Consider the following 17,739-nt stretch of genomic DNA (forward strand, 5'->3'; position numbering starts at 1 on the left):
CGATCTGCGCAATTGGAAGCCTGACCACCCGATCCCGTGAGTCGCCTCTTACGACAAGCATGTTATTGAAGATCAATTATAACCCGGACCTTCACAGATCTGCATGGTCGTGACTACCACTTGTCCGACCACTGCGGTGGGTTAGGCGCTGACTTTGTGTGCTGGCGATTAGATGCCTGACTCTGAGAGTGTGGTTTCAATGAATGGGACCCAAATGAAAAAAGTACTAGAGTCTGCTCTTCCCTGAGAAAGTGTAATCCCATGTAGTTCTTCCCTGAGAAAGTGTAATCCCATGTAGTTCTTCCCTGAGAAAGTGTAATCCCAAGTACAACTGCTGTTTGTTTGGTCCAGACTTTCAGTGTATTAGGAAACAGCCACACAGAACTTTCATCTGAGAAAATCACATTGTCCCAGTTAAAATTTCTATGCTGTAAGCACAGTTCAACCTTCGCTCCTTTTGTTCAGGTTTCATGATCGGTGATGGAATTCCTCGACTTTTCTGCCAACACATTGCATGAAGCTCAGTTCTAATTGTCTCCTTACAGACAGCCACAGTTCCTCTATCAATCATATCCAACCTTAAGTTTTCTAAACTCCCTCGTCTGTTTTTAGAAACAAGAATACCAAGCCGCCTCCTGTCACCGACAGTCAATTTTCTGGGCCTACCTGCGCCTCCCTGGTGCTCAATGCCATATCCATTTGCAATATTTTTCAAAACACGATAAACAGTGGACAAAGGGATGCCTGTTCTACTTGAAATCACTTTAGCTGATCTGATGTCCTCGTTATAATACTCTAAAATCAACTTCCTCTTCTCTAAATCATCAATACTGAGGATCACTGAAAATGTCGTCTGCTAGCAAGTAAACAAAGGGTGATAACTCTTCACAAACTAATGAAAAAGGATTAACGGAGTTGTCTCATGAATGAAACCAAGCACTTGATAGCTGGTCAAGGTTGTTTATCTAGAAATCCAATTAAACATATTCCTAAAATTCTGGTCATACTATAATAATGACGTTATCAAGCAGGTGAGTACAGTGGGTAGAACAATTACATTCATGGGTAAAGTTATATGTATAAGTGAAAGCAGAATAAACAAGGGAGGGATTAAAGAGGTAGTGCAGTTAAACGATGGACGACCATGTTGATGGAGGACGGTGTAGGGTCATTAGGGCTGAGGATAACAGAGGTGTCGTCGACATTTCTTTACAAGCATATGGGAGTTATTGGCGACGTCTATATTGTCGAGCATATTGTAATAAACACGTTTTATATCCACAGAACTGTCCCAGAAAGGTTAGATACTTTAATTTTCAAGACAACGGTATGGGAATCTGTACCGAAAAGTCGTACCATAACAAAATATAGAAGTTGTCATCCATAAAGGACCGCCTCCGTGGTGTAGTGGTTAGAGCGTCCGCCCGGAGAGCGGAAGGTCGCGGGTATGATTCCAGACAGCGTCATACCAAAAGACGTTAAAATATGGTACTTGTTGGTCCCTGCCTGGCGCTCGGCATTAATGGGTACAACAAGGACTGGTCGGCTCGGAGTCAGCATAATGTGTCTGAGTGGGGTATTCATGCTTCACTGCGGCATGGTATCTCAGTGGGCTAGCACTATAAACCCAGCTAAAATCTGGGCTAGTACAAGCAGCCGCACATACACATACACACGCATGCACGTCGTCATATGAGCGAAATATTCTCAAGCACGACGTTAAACCCAATTTCACCTCACCTCACCTCACCATAAAGTATCATGCCATTGTTATTATTCATCAACGAAAATGCCAATCAAATAGAACTATCCCAGTTGTTCAACGTCTAAATGCTACTCAAAGAAGCTCCCGATTATCGGCACTATAAGTTAAACCCACCTTCAGCATAGATGTAGATTTGGGGATGTCGCCATACCATTTTGATAAGGTGTAGAACACCATGCCTTCACTGTTGAATATACTCGAGTTTTTACTTTCGAAGGCCAGGGCTAGAAAATCAACACCCCAAGAGTTGTCTTTGATTCGTTTATCGATAAGCTTCACCGTCGTCTTCTTGTGGTCCCAATAACACGCATCCATTGTCCCGACTGTCAGTGATCGGTAGAAGCTATAAAATAGAGACACACACATTCACTTTCACACAGTTTCATAATAAACAGTTACTTAGACGTGTAAAGTTATGACGCACTGATATGCTCCACATGCATTACATTACAGACCGTACGTGCTAAATGTTGCTTCTAGTTTACAAAATAGTCGCCTGTCAGTGCGGTGACAGTTAAAGTTATGACTGGCCCCAATAATGATTCTGTGTTTGCATACACTAAACACATGGAAGTACACCACAAACATCAAACTACCCTACACACATGAAACTACACCACAAACATGAAACTACACCACACACATGAAACTACAGTACACACATGAGTGAGTGAGTTAAATGTTATCGTCACATCGGCAATTTCAGCCATACCATGACGAGTACACACATGAAACATGAAACTACTTGATGATGCAAGAGCATCATGTAAATTACTAACCTTGCATTTTCCTTTCGTATCGCTTTCTTCCTGCTATTATACGTTTTGTCTGCAATGCTCTCCATAATGGTACCGGCTATCAGGGCAGACACAACAAGGTCCTTGATACGAGATAAAAACATGACGATCTATTACTCATTTCAAATATTTACGTGACACATGCAATGGACATACGAAGAAGATATTCGTTCGAAATAAAATTTCATGGATAATTTTGTGTCTCTTTCTACACACGAATGTTTGTGACCATAATATATATACATGTACATATATATAAACATGTATACACACACACACACATATATATATATATTTGATATATATAACAGCGATATTTTCTCGTTTCGAGTTATTTCACGTTAGTTTATATAATTTAAGTATTTGCAAATCTGTCTCTTCCCCTGTATCAATATTCATACAACATGAACTTGCAACGGACAGTAGATATGAGCTGTAGACATTGTATCCATATGAAAGTTCGAACGCGCGTCTTCGGTGTGATTAAACCATTAGGAACCCCACCGATTAAATGTGGGCACATAGTTGCGTGAATTTACAATGCTGACCTGTCCTCGAGTCCAAAAATGTCGAGCCACGATGTTCCTGTTAGTTAAAACCGCCCACAAGAACAGCTGTGTAAATATTTCACCTCCCATAGTTCTCTCTTCCGTGTCGACTGTTTCTCCTGTGTAATGATGAGTCCCAACTTCCGATGTGCCTTGCTGAAGCGTGAAAATTAACTAGTAGCATAATTATCATGTTGATACATATCATTCTACACTATTAATCTTAGTGATACTTCACTTTCGATCTGTTGCCTTACTGACTGGTATGTCGAATCATGCTTATACGGTTGAGTTGAATACCTTTTGTGTGCTGTTGGTGTTCTGGTCTTTGCTGACGAAGACACGTGGTACAAACTGCTCGAGGATTCTATCCGTGAATGAGCGTATGCCCGCCTAAACGTTAAGAAAATAATATACGATTTATATGGGAGATAAAGAAAATATAGGTCAGCACTTTATAATGTGGCAGTGATATTCATTGTGTAACAATGCTTCACTGTATCTGTGTAGTACCTGCTCCAGACAATTGGTCGGAATACAGTGGAAAGGCCCACAAGGTTGCAATGACCTGTAGTGCCATCCAGACCTCCGACTAACTGTAGCTCAACACTGCCCTCACTAACAATATATCAACACATATACAATGTATTGCAGTTGTAACATTGTTACACAGTGTATAACACATAACAGGTTCCACGCCCCTTTTGGCTAACTGCTAAATGGAATATGGTACAACACCCCCTTTGATAAGTTCCTACATGAAATCTAATTCAAATATTTGTATTTCTCTACAGGATTATATGCACAGGAAATATTCCACCAAACATGTAATCTTTCACTGGTGTGGGGTGCGGGGTGCGGGGTGCAGGGTGCGGGGTGAGAAGTGAAGGGGAGTATTTATGGCAACATTCACTGGTAAAAACGTTCCGTTGGATCAGAACAACCAGATATTTCGGTCCTGATGAACCGGTGTCCATGGGATATAAATAATCTGTTATCTGCACCGTTGTCGACGAACCTTTGGTAATTATTCACGTATGACATTTTGGGTCACATTATTTTCCCAATTCTTGGTGTAAAATATTCCCCGGTAAAAACCACCAGTAAAAGGGAAGTGGGTTCCTTCATAACACAGCTCAAAAAACACATGTTTGAATTCTCACGTTTCGCATATCTCTTTCTAAGCCCGCATCACTCTCTTTCTCTGCATCTACACTCATGGATGCCCTTGAGCCCTTGTAACAAAGAGGAAATTGGTTGATAGAAAGTATAACTTATTGAAGTATAGTTCAGTTGGTTAGCGTCATACACAGAAGAGGGTAATTAGACTGTTTACATGATACCAAATACTGGATAAAAGACATCGATCACTTATTCAAATTCCAAGAGTGTGTGAGAGAGTTAAGATTTACACCGTTTTTAGCAACATTCCATCATTATTACGGCGGGGGACACCAGAAGTAAGTGGGCTCCACACATTGTACCCATGTGGGGAATCGAACCCGGGTCTTCGGTGTGACGAGCGAACACATTAACCATTAGGCTACCCCACCGCTCCCTCCAATTCCAAGAACAATTCGTTAAATTATGTGTGACATATATATTCCATATGGTGGACCTCTCACAATGAAATCATATAGTTCAGGTATTTGTGCGTCAACCCGTTCATGCATGCCCGTTCATGCATGCTTGGCAACTCAAAAGCAATGTTCACCATACTGGTTTGAAACACTCGTCCTTGAATACAAAGGTCAGCTCAACCTATGATCTTTGTTTGCAATCACCCTAGGATTTGTATACAATATATGTAAAACGGCAACGCCAAATCTCATTATCCTCCGACACAGATTTCGCTGTATAGTAGGTAAAAGGTGAAAAAGCAACTTATTCTTTGAAGCTCACATGATCTGATTCTGTCTTCCCTTTGAAATCTGCGTATTTTTTGTGAATGTTTCGATGTATCTCTGAAAGGTCAACCTCTAGCTGAAAGGAAAGTTATTAAAATGTTCATTTTGAAACATGTTTGGTTTCACAAATATTTGATGGTAAATAGTTTTCAATCAAGCAATGCGTTATTACCTTACTGGAACATATACTTAACACAACGACATGATTATTCTATCTCCAGATTGTATGATACCGTCTCTATTAGAGGCATGTGTTTATGAATAGCTATCAACTGAATGTTTCCACGTTGCTGTCAAGGTTATTTTGACTGATATCGATATGCATGTAAGGTCACTGAGCAACAAATCAGCGTTTTCAGTGCTGGGGTTGTCTGGTGATGCCCTGAAGAACACAAGTAATGTACCAAGCACACCACAGACACATTGTCATCCTGTAAGTCTCCACTATTGTCCATGCGTTAACAATATTGCTGTTTAACTCTCGATAGTTTCCGGAATACAAGTAGGTTTATTAAGTGTTTTTGTTACTAATATCGCCTTTAAGATTTATTTTTTCTTGAAAATACTTATTTTAATATGCTTTATATTCTCATATTTGCGCTTCACTGTATATCTTCTTTAATATGGGGGAAAAACACATATATATTTGCATTGCACATCGTAAACCGAGGTCACATTATATAAACATAAACACTACCTGGACCTGTTCCAGTTGTGAAATGAGCTCCTTCCTGTAGTCTCTCTTCTGTTGCTGTGAAATAATTTGCTGTATTTTAGCACTGCTTAATCACTTAAAAGCATAAACAATATTCAATATATAAGGTACAACCATTAAACATGTAATGTCACATGAGATTATGCGCAGCTGCAATTACGTGCAGCGAGGTGGCAAACCTTCAAAATAGTGTATGCAGTTAAGGAAGAGAGTATTTGATTAAAGGCGACAAACAACTTCGATCGTAGAATTCCGACTCTTATCATAAGCATGTTGTTAAATCACTTTTGCTCCACTGCCGCACCCCTGCCGAACACACGTAAAAGCCAGTCAGTTGCTCACAGGGGCATGTGGCACAAGCATCAATAAGGAATTTCATCGGACTTCATTTCTGTCACTGGATCGACAAATTTTGAAATGTCCTCTGCATGTACTCCGCATTAAGGTTTTTGGAGAGATTAAATTTGGCCTTGAATATTGTAACCTTTGAAATCTTCAAAGAAGTATGATATGGACAGAAAGAGAAGAGACTGTCAAAATGTCCTTGCTGCATAATTGTCAATTTTCGCAAAATTCCCAGAACTTTTGAGAATAGAGATGCCATACTATCTGCGGTAAACAAATCTGACCCATTAGAACCCAAAATATGACGTCATGTACAAGTCTGTTTCATTACTTGTACCATATGTTTCGTGCTTTTAAGGTGACCATTGAAATTCCGTTTTTTATATGCCCCATAAGTGACACATGCGGGGCAAGTTACCCTCACCTGGTATCTGGCTGTTTGTGATTTCTGGAAATTTACATGGGATGGCAATGTCTTCATATGATGAAATCTACATATAATCAGGTGGAGCGTCATAGACCTCCATATAATCACAGTGGCGTCCTTTATAATGTTAATTCGTCATGAATTGCTTATTGGTGTGGTTCGGAGTTAGTTCAATGTAATTTGACGCAATGCTCATGAAAAAAATATATCACAGAAGAGTTCAGAAACACAAGATGTAGACTTAGCATGCACACACACACAAACACGCACGCACACACACACACACACACACACACGCACACACACACACACACACATGCATGCATACCTGTTCTGAATAGGCAATGGTTTCGTGTTCCTCCTACAAAATAAGAAAAACAATAACTTTGAAATGATTCCAATACATATTGATTTTATTACGTATATACCTCAAAATGCAGAGTTAGCTAAAAGACTGAAAACCATTATGATAATGACGATAGAACGAGTTTCATGACACATTGCAAACTGCCCTTCAACTGTGCATCTGATCACGAAGCAGCTAATAGTGTCAGTGTACTGTATGTGTATAGCACCTACATAAGAAAGTTTTATGTCAGTTGATATAAAAACATTACCTAGTTTTTTTGAGTGTTCTTTTTTGTGTGTTTTTTGTTTTGTTTTGTTTTTGTTTTGTTTTGGGGGGTGGGGTGGGTTTTTTTTTGTTCCCAGGATTACAATGTCATATGTAGAACAGTGATGTACAGACAGATGTTTGACGTACAGGTACTATGTCAATAGCATGTTAATACACATATATAAGTCAATAAAAGAGAAATATGACCTCAGGAAAATTGGATACATTTTAAATTCATCAAAGTACTGGGAAGAGAAGACCCCATTGATGATTGAAATCTTCTATTTTATTATTTCTTTTGCATATATGGTTTCCACAAAGAATATTTCTTTCAAAGTTTTTATAAATAGAGTTATGTTTGGATGCGTATTTTTAATAGTGCATACGTAAATGTGTCTTTTTGCTGCAATGATGATGTGATTTAGTAATTAATCTTCAGTTATTATGGGTCACAAAAGTTTAAAGCGCTGAGTATAGATTTGAACTCACATCTTGAACCTGGCTATGTAATTTCACCTGTTAAGAGAGTAAGATGAGGAGTTAGAATTACCTCCTCTTTGCTGTTGATGTTGCTTCCGGCGGAAGACTGTTGGATTCATTCCAGTGATTTCTATAAGCGCCAGTTGGCTGTTAGTCATTAGCGAGGTTAACGCAATGACTCTTAGAGTTATCGCCCTTAAACATAAACTCGTTTTCCCAGTTTTATGTTCGGTTCTTCAGGTTGTCTGTGTGTCGCCTTGGCTTCAACAATAAAGTGTTTGGACTTGATTGCACGTGTCCTGGCTGTTTATCGTGGAGGTGGAACCTTCTCCATTGGCGTGGTGGCAGCGATATGGATTAACTACATGACCTACGCTTCCCGGTAACTACCAAAAACGTAAACGGTCAGTCAGTCAGCATATTGGTTTGATAGCACGTGTGATCGTTGTAACTGTTCAAAATGGCGCATACACATAGAGCCCCGAAGCAACGGTGTCTTACAAAATCTGAGACAGTTAATTCCTTTGAGAACTGGAAACAAAATCTCCATTACACTCTGTCACTAGACCAGAATTTTGCACACTTTTTGGTGAATGGTGTGACCTGGACGAAGAAAACTCGTGATAACCCTCGACGTGGTTTTGTAAACGATGGAGATGATGTTGATATAGCCATTCGTCGTACTTCTGAACCGAAAGCGACAATGCTTGAACTTATGCTTGGCCAGATCGCCAATTATTGCCCTGTTATTGCTAGAAGCACCATTGTCAAGAAGCCAACCTCTCTCAGCAACATTTGGCAGGGAATACGTTTACATTACGGGTTTCAGTCAACTGGATCACATTTTCTGGACTTTGTCAACATTTCTTTGTTGCCAGATGAGCGTCCTGAAGACCTTTACCAGCGTCTGGTTGCCTTTGTTGAAGATAACTTGATGAAGACTGGGGGTAATATCACACACCATGGGGAAGAAATCATTGAGGATGAAGAATTATCCCCATCTCTTGAGAACTTTATTGTGCTCACGTGGCTTAGCCTCATACATAAGGACTTACCCAAATTGGTTAAGCAACGCTATGGCACTGAACTACGTTCTCGTACCCTTGCATCCATAAAGCCTGAAATCTCTCAAGCTATGTCCTCCCTGCAGGATGAAATTATGACTAATCAGGACATGAAAGTTATGAGAACTGCAACGTCATTCCCTACTCAGGACAAACGACAACACTCTCGCTCAAGCCGTTTCCCTCACAAGAAAACTGACAAGTCTTGTCTTTTGTGCAAGTTGGCTGACAGACCTGATCGCCATTTTCTGAGTGAGTGCAGTTACCTTCCGGCTAGTGATAAACGTTATCTAGCTAAGGCTCGACAGATCGTACTTGCCCTTGAGGATGATTCCCACGATAGTCATGACCAAACCCCTGATGATGACTACGACGTTAAAGAGTATGAGGAACCAGTCGGTGTGATGAGAGTCCAAGTATCTCAGTACCCCTGCCTCAGTACCTTTTACCAACATCACTTGGCACGCATTACCTTGGACAGTGGTGCCACCGGGAACATGGTGAAGTTATCTGTGGCAAAGAACTTGGATCTTGACGTCAAGATTAGCACCCAGTCAGCCAGGCAAGCAGATGGTGTTTCGCCCCTCAGAGTTGTGGGGGGAAGTTAGTGCTGTCTTCGTTCGAGGCCAGGATGAATTCACATTTCAGGGTCTTGTTGTTGAGGATTTGGATGTCGACATTTTAGCAGGCATTCCCTTTGTGGAATTGAATGATGTTTATGCCAGACCCGCTAGGCGACAAATCTTTCGAGGTGAACGTGTCATCGTTGATTACAGCCATTCAGGGAAGGAGTCAAAGCTTGATCAACACACCGTTAGACGCGCTCAAGTCCTCAGAGCTGCGCACAGTCCCACCACTATTTGGCCAGGAGACTACGTCGAGCTGGAAGTTTTTCCGGAGTTCACTACACATGATGACCATCTCGCCCTGGAACCTAGGGTTGAGAACTTTCCAATCGGGAAACAAAACTGGCTAGAGGTTGACATCGTTCCCAGTGTCTGCGGACGGATACGCATCCCGAACCTGACGGATGAGCCTTTGTCATTGAAACATGCACACTTCTGCCAGGTGAGACATGTCGTAGATGCCCCCGACAAAGTTCCACCCGCAGACTCTGTCATCACTAGCCAAAATGTATCGCTCCAGAAGAAGCAGCAAAGTGGTTTCTCTCAAGCTGTTAAGTTGGATCCGGATCATGCCCTACCCCCAGATACGTTGCAGAAGTTCAGAACCTTACTTGATGAGTATGACGATGTCTTTGATCCCAACTTCAAAGGTTATAATGGAGCTTCTGGTGTTTGTGTTTGTTCGACCCGAAGTTGTTGGGGTAACTGCTGAGTACCTTAACCCATCCTTTCTTGTGAAGAAACCTCAGGGCGGCTTTCGCTTAGTTACAGCTTTCGCAGATGTCGGACGATATTCAAAGCCCCAACCATCACTTCTCCCGGATGTTGATTCCACTCTACGACAGATTGCTCAGTGGCGATTCCTCATTTCCACGGATCTCACCAACGCCTTCTACCTCATACCTTTAGCTCGTGACTCCATGAAGTTCTGTGGTGTAGCAACCCCCTTTCAGAGGTGTACGAATGTATGCAAGATCTGCAATGGGCATGCCTGGATGCGTTGGAGGAGTTGATGTGCCATGTACTTGGCGACCTACTTGAAGAAGGGGTGGTAGTAAAACTTGCTGATGACCTGTATTGTGGTGGTAATTCACTTGATGATCTATACAACAATTGGAAACGTCTACTGGAGACTCTTCACAAGAACAGTCTCAATCTCCCTGCATCGAAAACCATTATTGCAACTACATCCACAACCATCCTCGGTTGGATCTGGAGAAACGGTATGATCTCTGCAAGCCCTCACCGGATCTCTACATTGTCTGCTTGTGCTCCTCCTGAGAAAGTGAATGGACTCTGGTCCTATGTAGGGACATACAAAGTGCTGGCACGAGTTATTCCCAACTGTTCATCTATCCTTGCACCCCTTGATGATGCTATTGCCGGAAAGCAGTCAACTGATCGAATACATTGGACTGAAGATCTCATCCAACTGTTCAGGGATTCTCAGAGGGCTCTCTCAAATTGTCGTGTACTCACTCTTCCACGTACTGGTGACCAGTTATGGGTTGTCACCGATGGGTTCTGAAATCTGGTGCAGAAATGCACCAGATTGCCATGAACCTACTTGTCAAATTTGCTCTTTCGTGGCTCATACGGAAGATTCGGTTGTCTGTACCACTTCCATTCAGGACTTTATCACTGGAGAGTCAAGATTACCATTCACAAGCAGAGCTGCCTGGAAATCCATCCAGTCAGAGTGCAGTGATCTTCGACGCACACATGCCCATCTCACTCAAGGTACACGTCCGTCCAAGAAGTTGACTAACATCAGGGTCGTTAAACGTTACCTACAGGTCGCTTCCATTGCGCGGGACGGCTTACTTGTTGTTGTCAAGGAGGAGCCTTTCATGTCTAACAGAGAACGGATCATTGAACCACGCGAAATTGTCAGCGGATTACTGACTGCCCTACACATTCAACTCAATCACCCAACCAATCACCAGATGAAACAGGTCATACAGCGCTACTTCTATGCCTTGGATCTTGACAAGACTATTGAAGACACCACTGCCAGTTGCCATAGATGTCAATCACTTCGCAGTTTACCACATACAGTGATCCAACAGTCCACTGGAGACCCGCCTGATACTATTGGAATCAGTTTCGCAGCGGACGTTGTTCGCCGCAACCGGCAATTCATACTTGTAGTCCGGGAATGTGTCACATCTCTTACACTGTCCTGTCTACTCGATGACGAGCGTCACGACACACTCCGCAGCTCAATTATTGCTTTGTGCAGTGAAGTTCACCCAATGGATGGACCGCCTGCTGTCATTCGAACTGATCCAGCTCCTGGTTTTGTAGCCCTTGTTAATGACAGGTTTATGAAACAAAATGTTGTAGTTATTGAAATCGGTCGGGTCAAGAACAAGAATAAGAACCCAGTTGCAGAAAGAGCTGTTCAAGAACTCATAACTGAGTTACTGCGTCAAGACCCTCAGTGCAGTTACGTCTCGCCCCTCAACCTGTCTCTTGCCACTGCACGTCTGAACTCGCGGATCAGAACCAGAGGTTTCTCCGCCAGGGAAATGTGGACACAACGTGACCAGCACACAAACTCTCAGTTACCTATACATGACATGGATCTAATTCTTAGTCAACATGGCCAACGTGTGTCCAATCATTTACCAAGTGAGAAGTCTAAGACTCCCACCCTCAAGCAGGGTCTGACACCTGACATTGATGTGGGAAGCATAGTCTACATTCACAGCGATGGCTCCAAGTCCCGTGCCCGTGATCGTTACATTGTCACAGCGGTTGACAATGACTGGTGCAACGTTCATAAATTCACAGGATCACAACTTCGAAACCCTCCCTATAGAGTGAAAAAGTCGGAGTGTTACTCTGTTATAAAACCTTCACTGCAACAAGCATCCACTTTGTCGGCTGATCTCCAATATCTGCCAGTGGGAGATGAACATGACAGATTCCCAGAGTCTCTACCTCCTCCTCCTCAACCTCCTCCTATACCAGATGTCATCATGGAGCCCCCTACACCTGCAGAGAGAGCTGACCCCTATTATGCTGATGTGAATTCACACCCGTATCGCACTACTGGCAACACTGACTATCCAAAAGATACTTCAACAGAATCAATCGATCAATCAGAACCTTCTATGTCTCCAAAGTTGCGTCCCCGAGACTGGAGGGCAGTCTACTCAGTGAGGGTCTCTCATTTCCCTTTCAGTTTGTCAGCGTTATAATCCACCACTACAGGACATATTTGTTCCAAAGAGTCTAAAAGACGATTTACCATTTGTTTACTGTTATTAACTTTAGTGATCATATTCTACTGCATAGGCCCGTTGTATTTGGTATTCCCCTTTCACATGGATACATGTGTGGATCCCTTCCATAATTTTTTTATAAGACGAAAGAAGGAGAAGTTACGCCAGTTGGCAGTTAGTCATTAGCGAGGTTAACGCAATGACTCTTAGAGTTATCGCCCTTAAACATAAACTCGTTTTCCCAGTTTTATGTTCGGTTCTTCAGGTTGTCTGTGTGTCGCCTTGGCTTCGACAGTAAAGTGTTTGGACTTGATTGCACGTGTCCTGGCTGTTTATCGTGGAGGTGGAACCTTCTCCATTGGCGAAGTGTGATCTAAAGAGTCGTAGTGAGGCATGGCTACTGCTGTATAATAGATATATAAGGGATGGGAGTTGAGATGTATAGGGGACTACTACTTTGGCTTTACGCTCATGTCTGCTATCGACGTTTCAGTACCGAGGCCTCGTCTACACTGATCTTTTAAAAGATGTCAACAATCTTCAATCCGTATATCTGTTTACCAGAAATATCAAGATTTTGGTGAGTTCATATTTGAGATTTGTGACCCAATATTTTAGATTTGAGGTCCAATTGTATTGTATTAGGTATATGTACTGTCATTTATTGTAACCTTGTTTGTATTCAATATATAACTGAACAATATAGACTTGTCTGTGTTCTGTTTTCCTGGTTTAAAGGGGACTCACAAGACTTTTTGTGTCACGGTAATTTCTAAACCGTAACAGTACTTCCTCTCTCCTGTGTCCTGCCCTTTGTAATTTCCGTGCTGTCATTTTAATTGAGTCAGTTCACCATCACGACACTTAGTCGAAGGACAATTGAAACAGATGTTGTCTGGCATTTGCCATGCTTTTAAACCCCTGCTCCTTTAATGAGTTGACCGAATGATTGATTACTGTTTTGAAAAATTCACAGTTATCAATTTGAAATTCCAACTGATCTTTCCATGCAGATTAGACTTGTCGAGTCTTTAAGATGTACTTAGTGAACAGATCAATTCATATTTCTTGAAAGGAGTTAAACTGACTAAACTAGTGAAGTGGCGGTACAATTACATATGCACTTTAATATGTAGACATTATTTTTGCAATAAAAACAGTGATGATGATATTTAGCCTAGGCTGAGTGTACATGATTAAAATACAAACTTCAACCCTTCGCTGGTCTTAGTGGAATGTGTGTTGAGAGGTGGCATGCCGGATCCAAATGCATCAAAATTTATTTACTTCCACACCACTGTTTACATGATTAGGTAATGCATTCCTGACAACTGTAATTCAATTACAGCATTGTTTTACAATATTGAAGAGGCATAAAAGTGATGTATGCTTGTCAGCAAAATAAACAAGAAGGACATGTTTGCACAGGATTAATGTTGCTCCTAGATTTACTAATATATACAACTGAAACAAAATAGTTATTTACCATCTAGATTTTGAACAAGATTACCTTGAATAGGTCCGTCTTTGTTTTCTTTCGGTTATGCGCTTTCTGTAAAATTGAAAAATGTACTTTGTATATATATTTCGTACATAGATAAATACATATGGTACTTTTTTCAAACAGAATCTAGTTCCTGTCTTACAATGACACCAACATAAGTATTATTAAGGAAGACTGACTGACTGACTGAGTTTGGTTTTACGCCGCTTTTAGCAGTATTCCAGCTCCATCACGGCGGGGGGAACACCAGAAATGGGCTTCACACATTGTACCCATGTGGGGATTCGAACCTGGGTCTTCGGCGTGACGAGGCAACGCTTTAACCACTAGGCTACCCCACCGCCCCATTAAGGAAGAGTTTACATTGACCATTGTCATTCGTTCTTACTTTATCATTAAATCACTATTGTCCATTTCCCTTTCATGCTCGAGATATGGGACCTCACTGTTACGATCAGCCTTACCTTGCACAACTCTTTCACGAATGTGCACCTGTTTGGAGTATCCTGCAACATACGAAATCATTATACTGAGTAGTAAATCTGGAAATATGTAATAATGTGCGATTTGAAAGACTTTAATTATGATCTATTGTGTGTAAATAACAATAGATATAAACATCCGTTTACCTCTTTGTCTTCTGAGATGAAATCCATTATTCGTTTCAGGTCATATTCTTTCTGCATAAATGAAAAAAAGCTTTGTTAAAAAAGCGGTTTAAGGAATTAAGCTTAAGAATCAAAGATCGCCGTTTGATAGGAGTTTGAAAAAGTCTTTCGCAAAATGGCTATCCCAACTATAATTGTTCTCAACCAGGAACCACAACGAATCATATTTCGATGATATTTTGGTTTGATAAAATTGCCCGCAAAGAATATTTAAAAATATGGTAGTCAAATATGGTAGTCTGAGACGCAATTTTGATCAGCAAATAGCGTTATCTCACACGACTGGACATCTTGGACATGACATTGAACATCAGATGGAGACCATCAACAAAAATAGGACATTTGCACACAACTCCCCCAGAAAACAGGATGGGGAAGCGCAGTAACGTTATCTTGAAAGAAGGGTGTGTTGAAGACAATGTGGCCATTCCCATTCCATTAGTGGACCGTGGTCGTGGTGATGCGAGGAACATTCTGGACGTGATCACCACTGTGAGTGACAACGGACGCTCGCCCTGCTGGTGTCCTCCAATGCAAGGAACCAGTTCGATTTGTGCCCAGAGTAACTCGTAACTTTATAAGAAGTCAACACTGAAAATTCAGTATCCCTTCGTACTGCTGTTGGAGCCGAATCTTTATCAGGAGGCCAGTGTTTCGTAAAGTGTAAATGTGCTGGTAGCAAGAGATGTGGAACCAAGAAATGCAAATGCTTTAAGAACAATCTTCTGTGCAACAGCCTGTGTCATTCAAGTCTCACTTGTCCAAATAAGTAATGCCAAACTCTATGTTGAAACTGGATAAATAAAGTTTTCACTTTTTTGTGTTTCATTTTTTAACTGAAACGATTTAGTCACTTGGTCAAATGACTGGTTGAAACTTTTAGCCATTTGACCAAATGACTGGTCGTTTCATTTTTTGACCAAAAACACATTCATACACTATTAGTAACTTTCCATCTACACTATCTCACAGCGGTCTATTATATACGTATAGCCTAACAGTCAAGCAAACACGATTGGGTCGGATGACACACGAACAATTCTGTAATAAAACGATCCTCCATTCAGTCAACTCATAAATGGAGCGGGGGTTTTAAGGCATGACAAATGCCAGATAATATCTGTTTCATTTGTCCTTCGAAAACAATTCCTTCCTGTGAAAATGATCATGTTTTAGGACACACCATTGGGGTAAACACGATGAACATAGATTATATTAGGTTTCAACCGACCTTGCTCTTGTGGAATATTTCTGACACATTCTTCTGCAGGCCTTTGTTCGTCTGTAATTATATCGATATGTGTTGACACAGTCGATCAGGTGTAACTAACAACAAAGCTGAATGTATGTCAAAACCATAACAAACAAACACCTAATTACATCACCCTGGTTAGAATGTTCTAGTAACAGATTGTTTCGTAATGTCGAAACAACGAGGTCACGGACTGGTATTAATTATGTGCTTCTAATTCGAACACTTCTCTATTTATGAAAACGTCACTCGATTAGTAAAATAATTCAATATTCTTCAATCGCATGGGTTGGTATCATTTATTTGAACGTCTGATTATGGATATGGGGTTGGTTCAACAGTGGGTGTGTTTGTGCTTATGACCAGTTGATCAGGATACAGATTCCAGATCATTAAAATCATTGGCTTGTGATCATTGGTAATTTTCCAGATCTGAATTTGCTATTTTTGTTTAATATTTTTGGGTCAAAAGGTAATGTCTCAAAACATCCTTAATATGGTCAGTATGGATGGATGTCACTGATCATAAAATAATCGTAATGCAATAAATGGTCAATTAGCTACTTGGTCAATGTGAAGGACATTTTACGAAAGTGTGGTGAAAGTTACTTGTCAGTTCTACGCTTGGGAAGACAAAAATGTAAATATATGAAATCATTACAAACGAAAATAGCAACGGTACAACTAGACAAATAGAATATCTCACCCAAGTATCTTTTGATATCAAATATATCACCACATGTTGATAAAGTTTCAAATATTGGAGGCTTGCCGAGGATATATTTACTTGATATATTTGATATCAGAAGACACGAGGGTGATATTCTATTTATCATCAAAAATAACCCTTCATTAGTTTTCAATGAAAAATGTACATATCTGAACATGGTACTGCCATTAGACTTTCTCTGTAGCGATGTCATATCATTGTGACGTCATCGGGTTTTTGACGTCATAGCATTGTGAGTCATTTAATTGATGACGTCAGGGCATTGTACAAAATCTACTGTCAAAATGATATCTCCTAGGATGACGGGCATTGTCCAAAATCTACTGTCCTAGGAGATATCGTTTGATCTCACATAAGCAATATCTCCTGTGGAAGACAGTTTTGGATGACAACATATTCATTGCCGAACGGCTGAAACTCGTTAACATAATATATTCATTACCCACATGCGTTAATTAGTTATCGAGCGGGATATGAACTCACCTTTTGGTACAGTTCCAACATGTCAAGATCTTCCACTGCAGAAACCCCACAGTCAAGAAGGAATTCAACGCATTCAGATTTTTCTTGTAGAATTGCTTCTCTGAACACCATTTTGACAATGTTTTCAGCATCTATATAAGAATTAGATTATATTTCAGTACACAGTCATCGCAAACATAAATCTTGCATCAGTTTCATCGAAGTGTCATCATTAAGTGACATCACTCTATGTCCTTGAGAAATATACGTATCTCTAACCATAACCGTGAATGTCTTGTATTCACCAGACAGCAGCGATGTGGTTTGGGCGCTGTTTCACCCCAAAAAATGAGACACAGAAATTGACAACCTAACAACAATGAACATAGACGAATATGGTAAAAGCTTTGCAAGTCTTGGAACATTACTTTAGTGTAAGTTCACATGTGGATGTTAAGACGCAAGAAGATCCAACCACTCATCTAATGTAGACATAAACATTAATCGAGCACGAGCACTGACATTGAAAATTAGTAACAATGTACTTGCAATCTGGAGTACACAAAAACGTGTACATCAACAATGCCAGAACGTATGGCCGCC

At 40.8% G+C, this 17,739-nt stretch overlaps 1 protein-coding gene across 1 annotated transcript; it reads right to left on the minus strand.

Annotated features, from left to right (window-relative positions):
- Positions 1 to 1,837: 1,837 nt before the first annotated feature.
- On the minus strand, positions 1,838 to 17,278 carry LOC124264067 (transient receptor potential cation channel subfamily M member 5-like). The gene is made up of 13 exons (XM_046698786.1): positions 17,158 to 17,278; positions 15,924 to 15,974; positions 14,654 to 14,704; positions 14,489 to 14,530; positions 14,031 to 14,072; positions 6,833 to 6,865; positions 5,715 to 5,768; positions 5,013 to 5,093; positions 4,274 to 4,345; positions 3,411 to 3,503; positions 3,111 to 3,266; positions 2,545 to 2,645; positions 1,838 to 2,108 (listed from the first exon to the last, which is right to left on the minus strand). The coding sequence occupies exons 1-13, from the start codon at positions 17,266 to 17,268 to the stop codon at positions 1,838 to 1,840; spliced, it is 1,158 nt and encodes a 385-aa protein (XP_046554742.1). The 5' UTR covers positions 17,269 to 17,278.
- Positions 17,279 to 17,739: the final 461 nt, after the last annotated feature.

Source organism: Haliotis rubra, unplaced genomic scaffold (assembly GCF_003918875.1).
Source record: "Haliotis rubra isolate DU_JTF1 unplaced genomic scaffold, ASM391887v1 Scf907, whole genome shotgun sequence".
NCBI classification, from domain to species: domain Eukaryota; kingdom Metazoa; phylum Mollusca; class Gastropoda; order Lepetellida; family Haliotidae; genus Haliotis; species Haliotis rubra.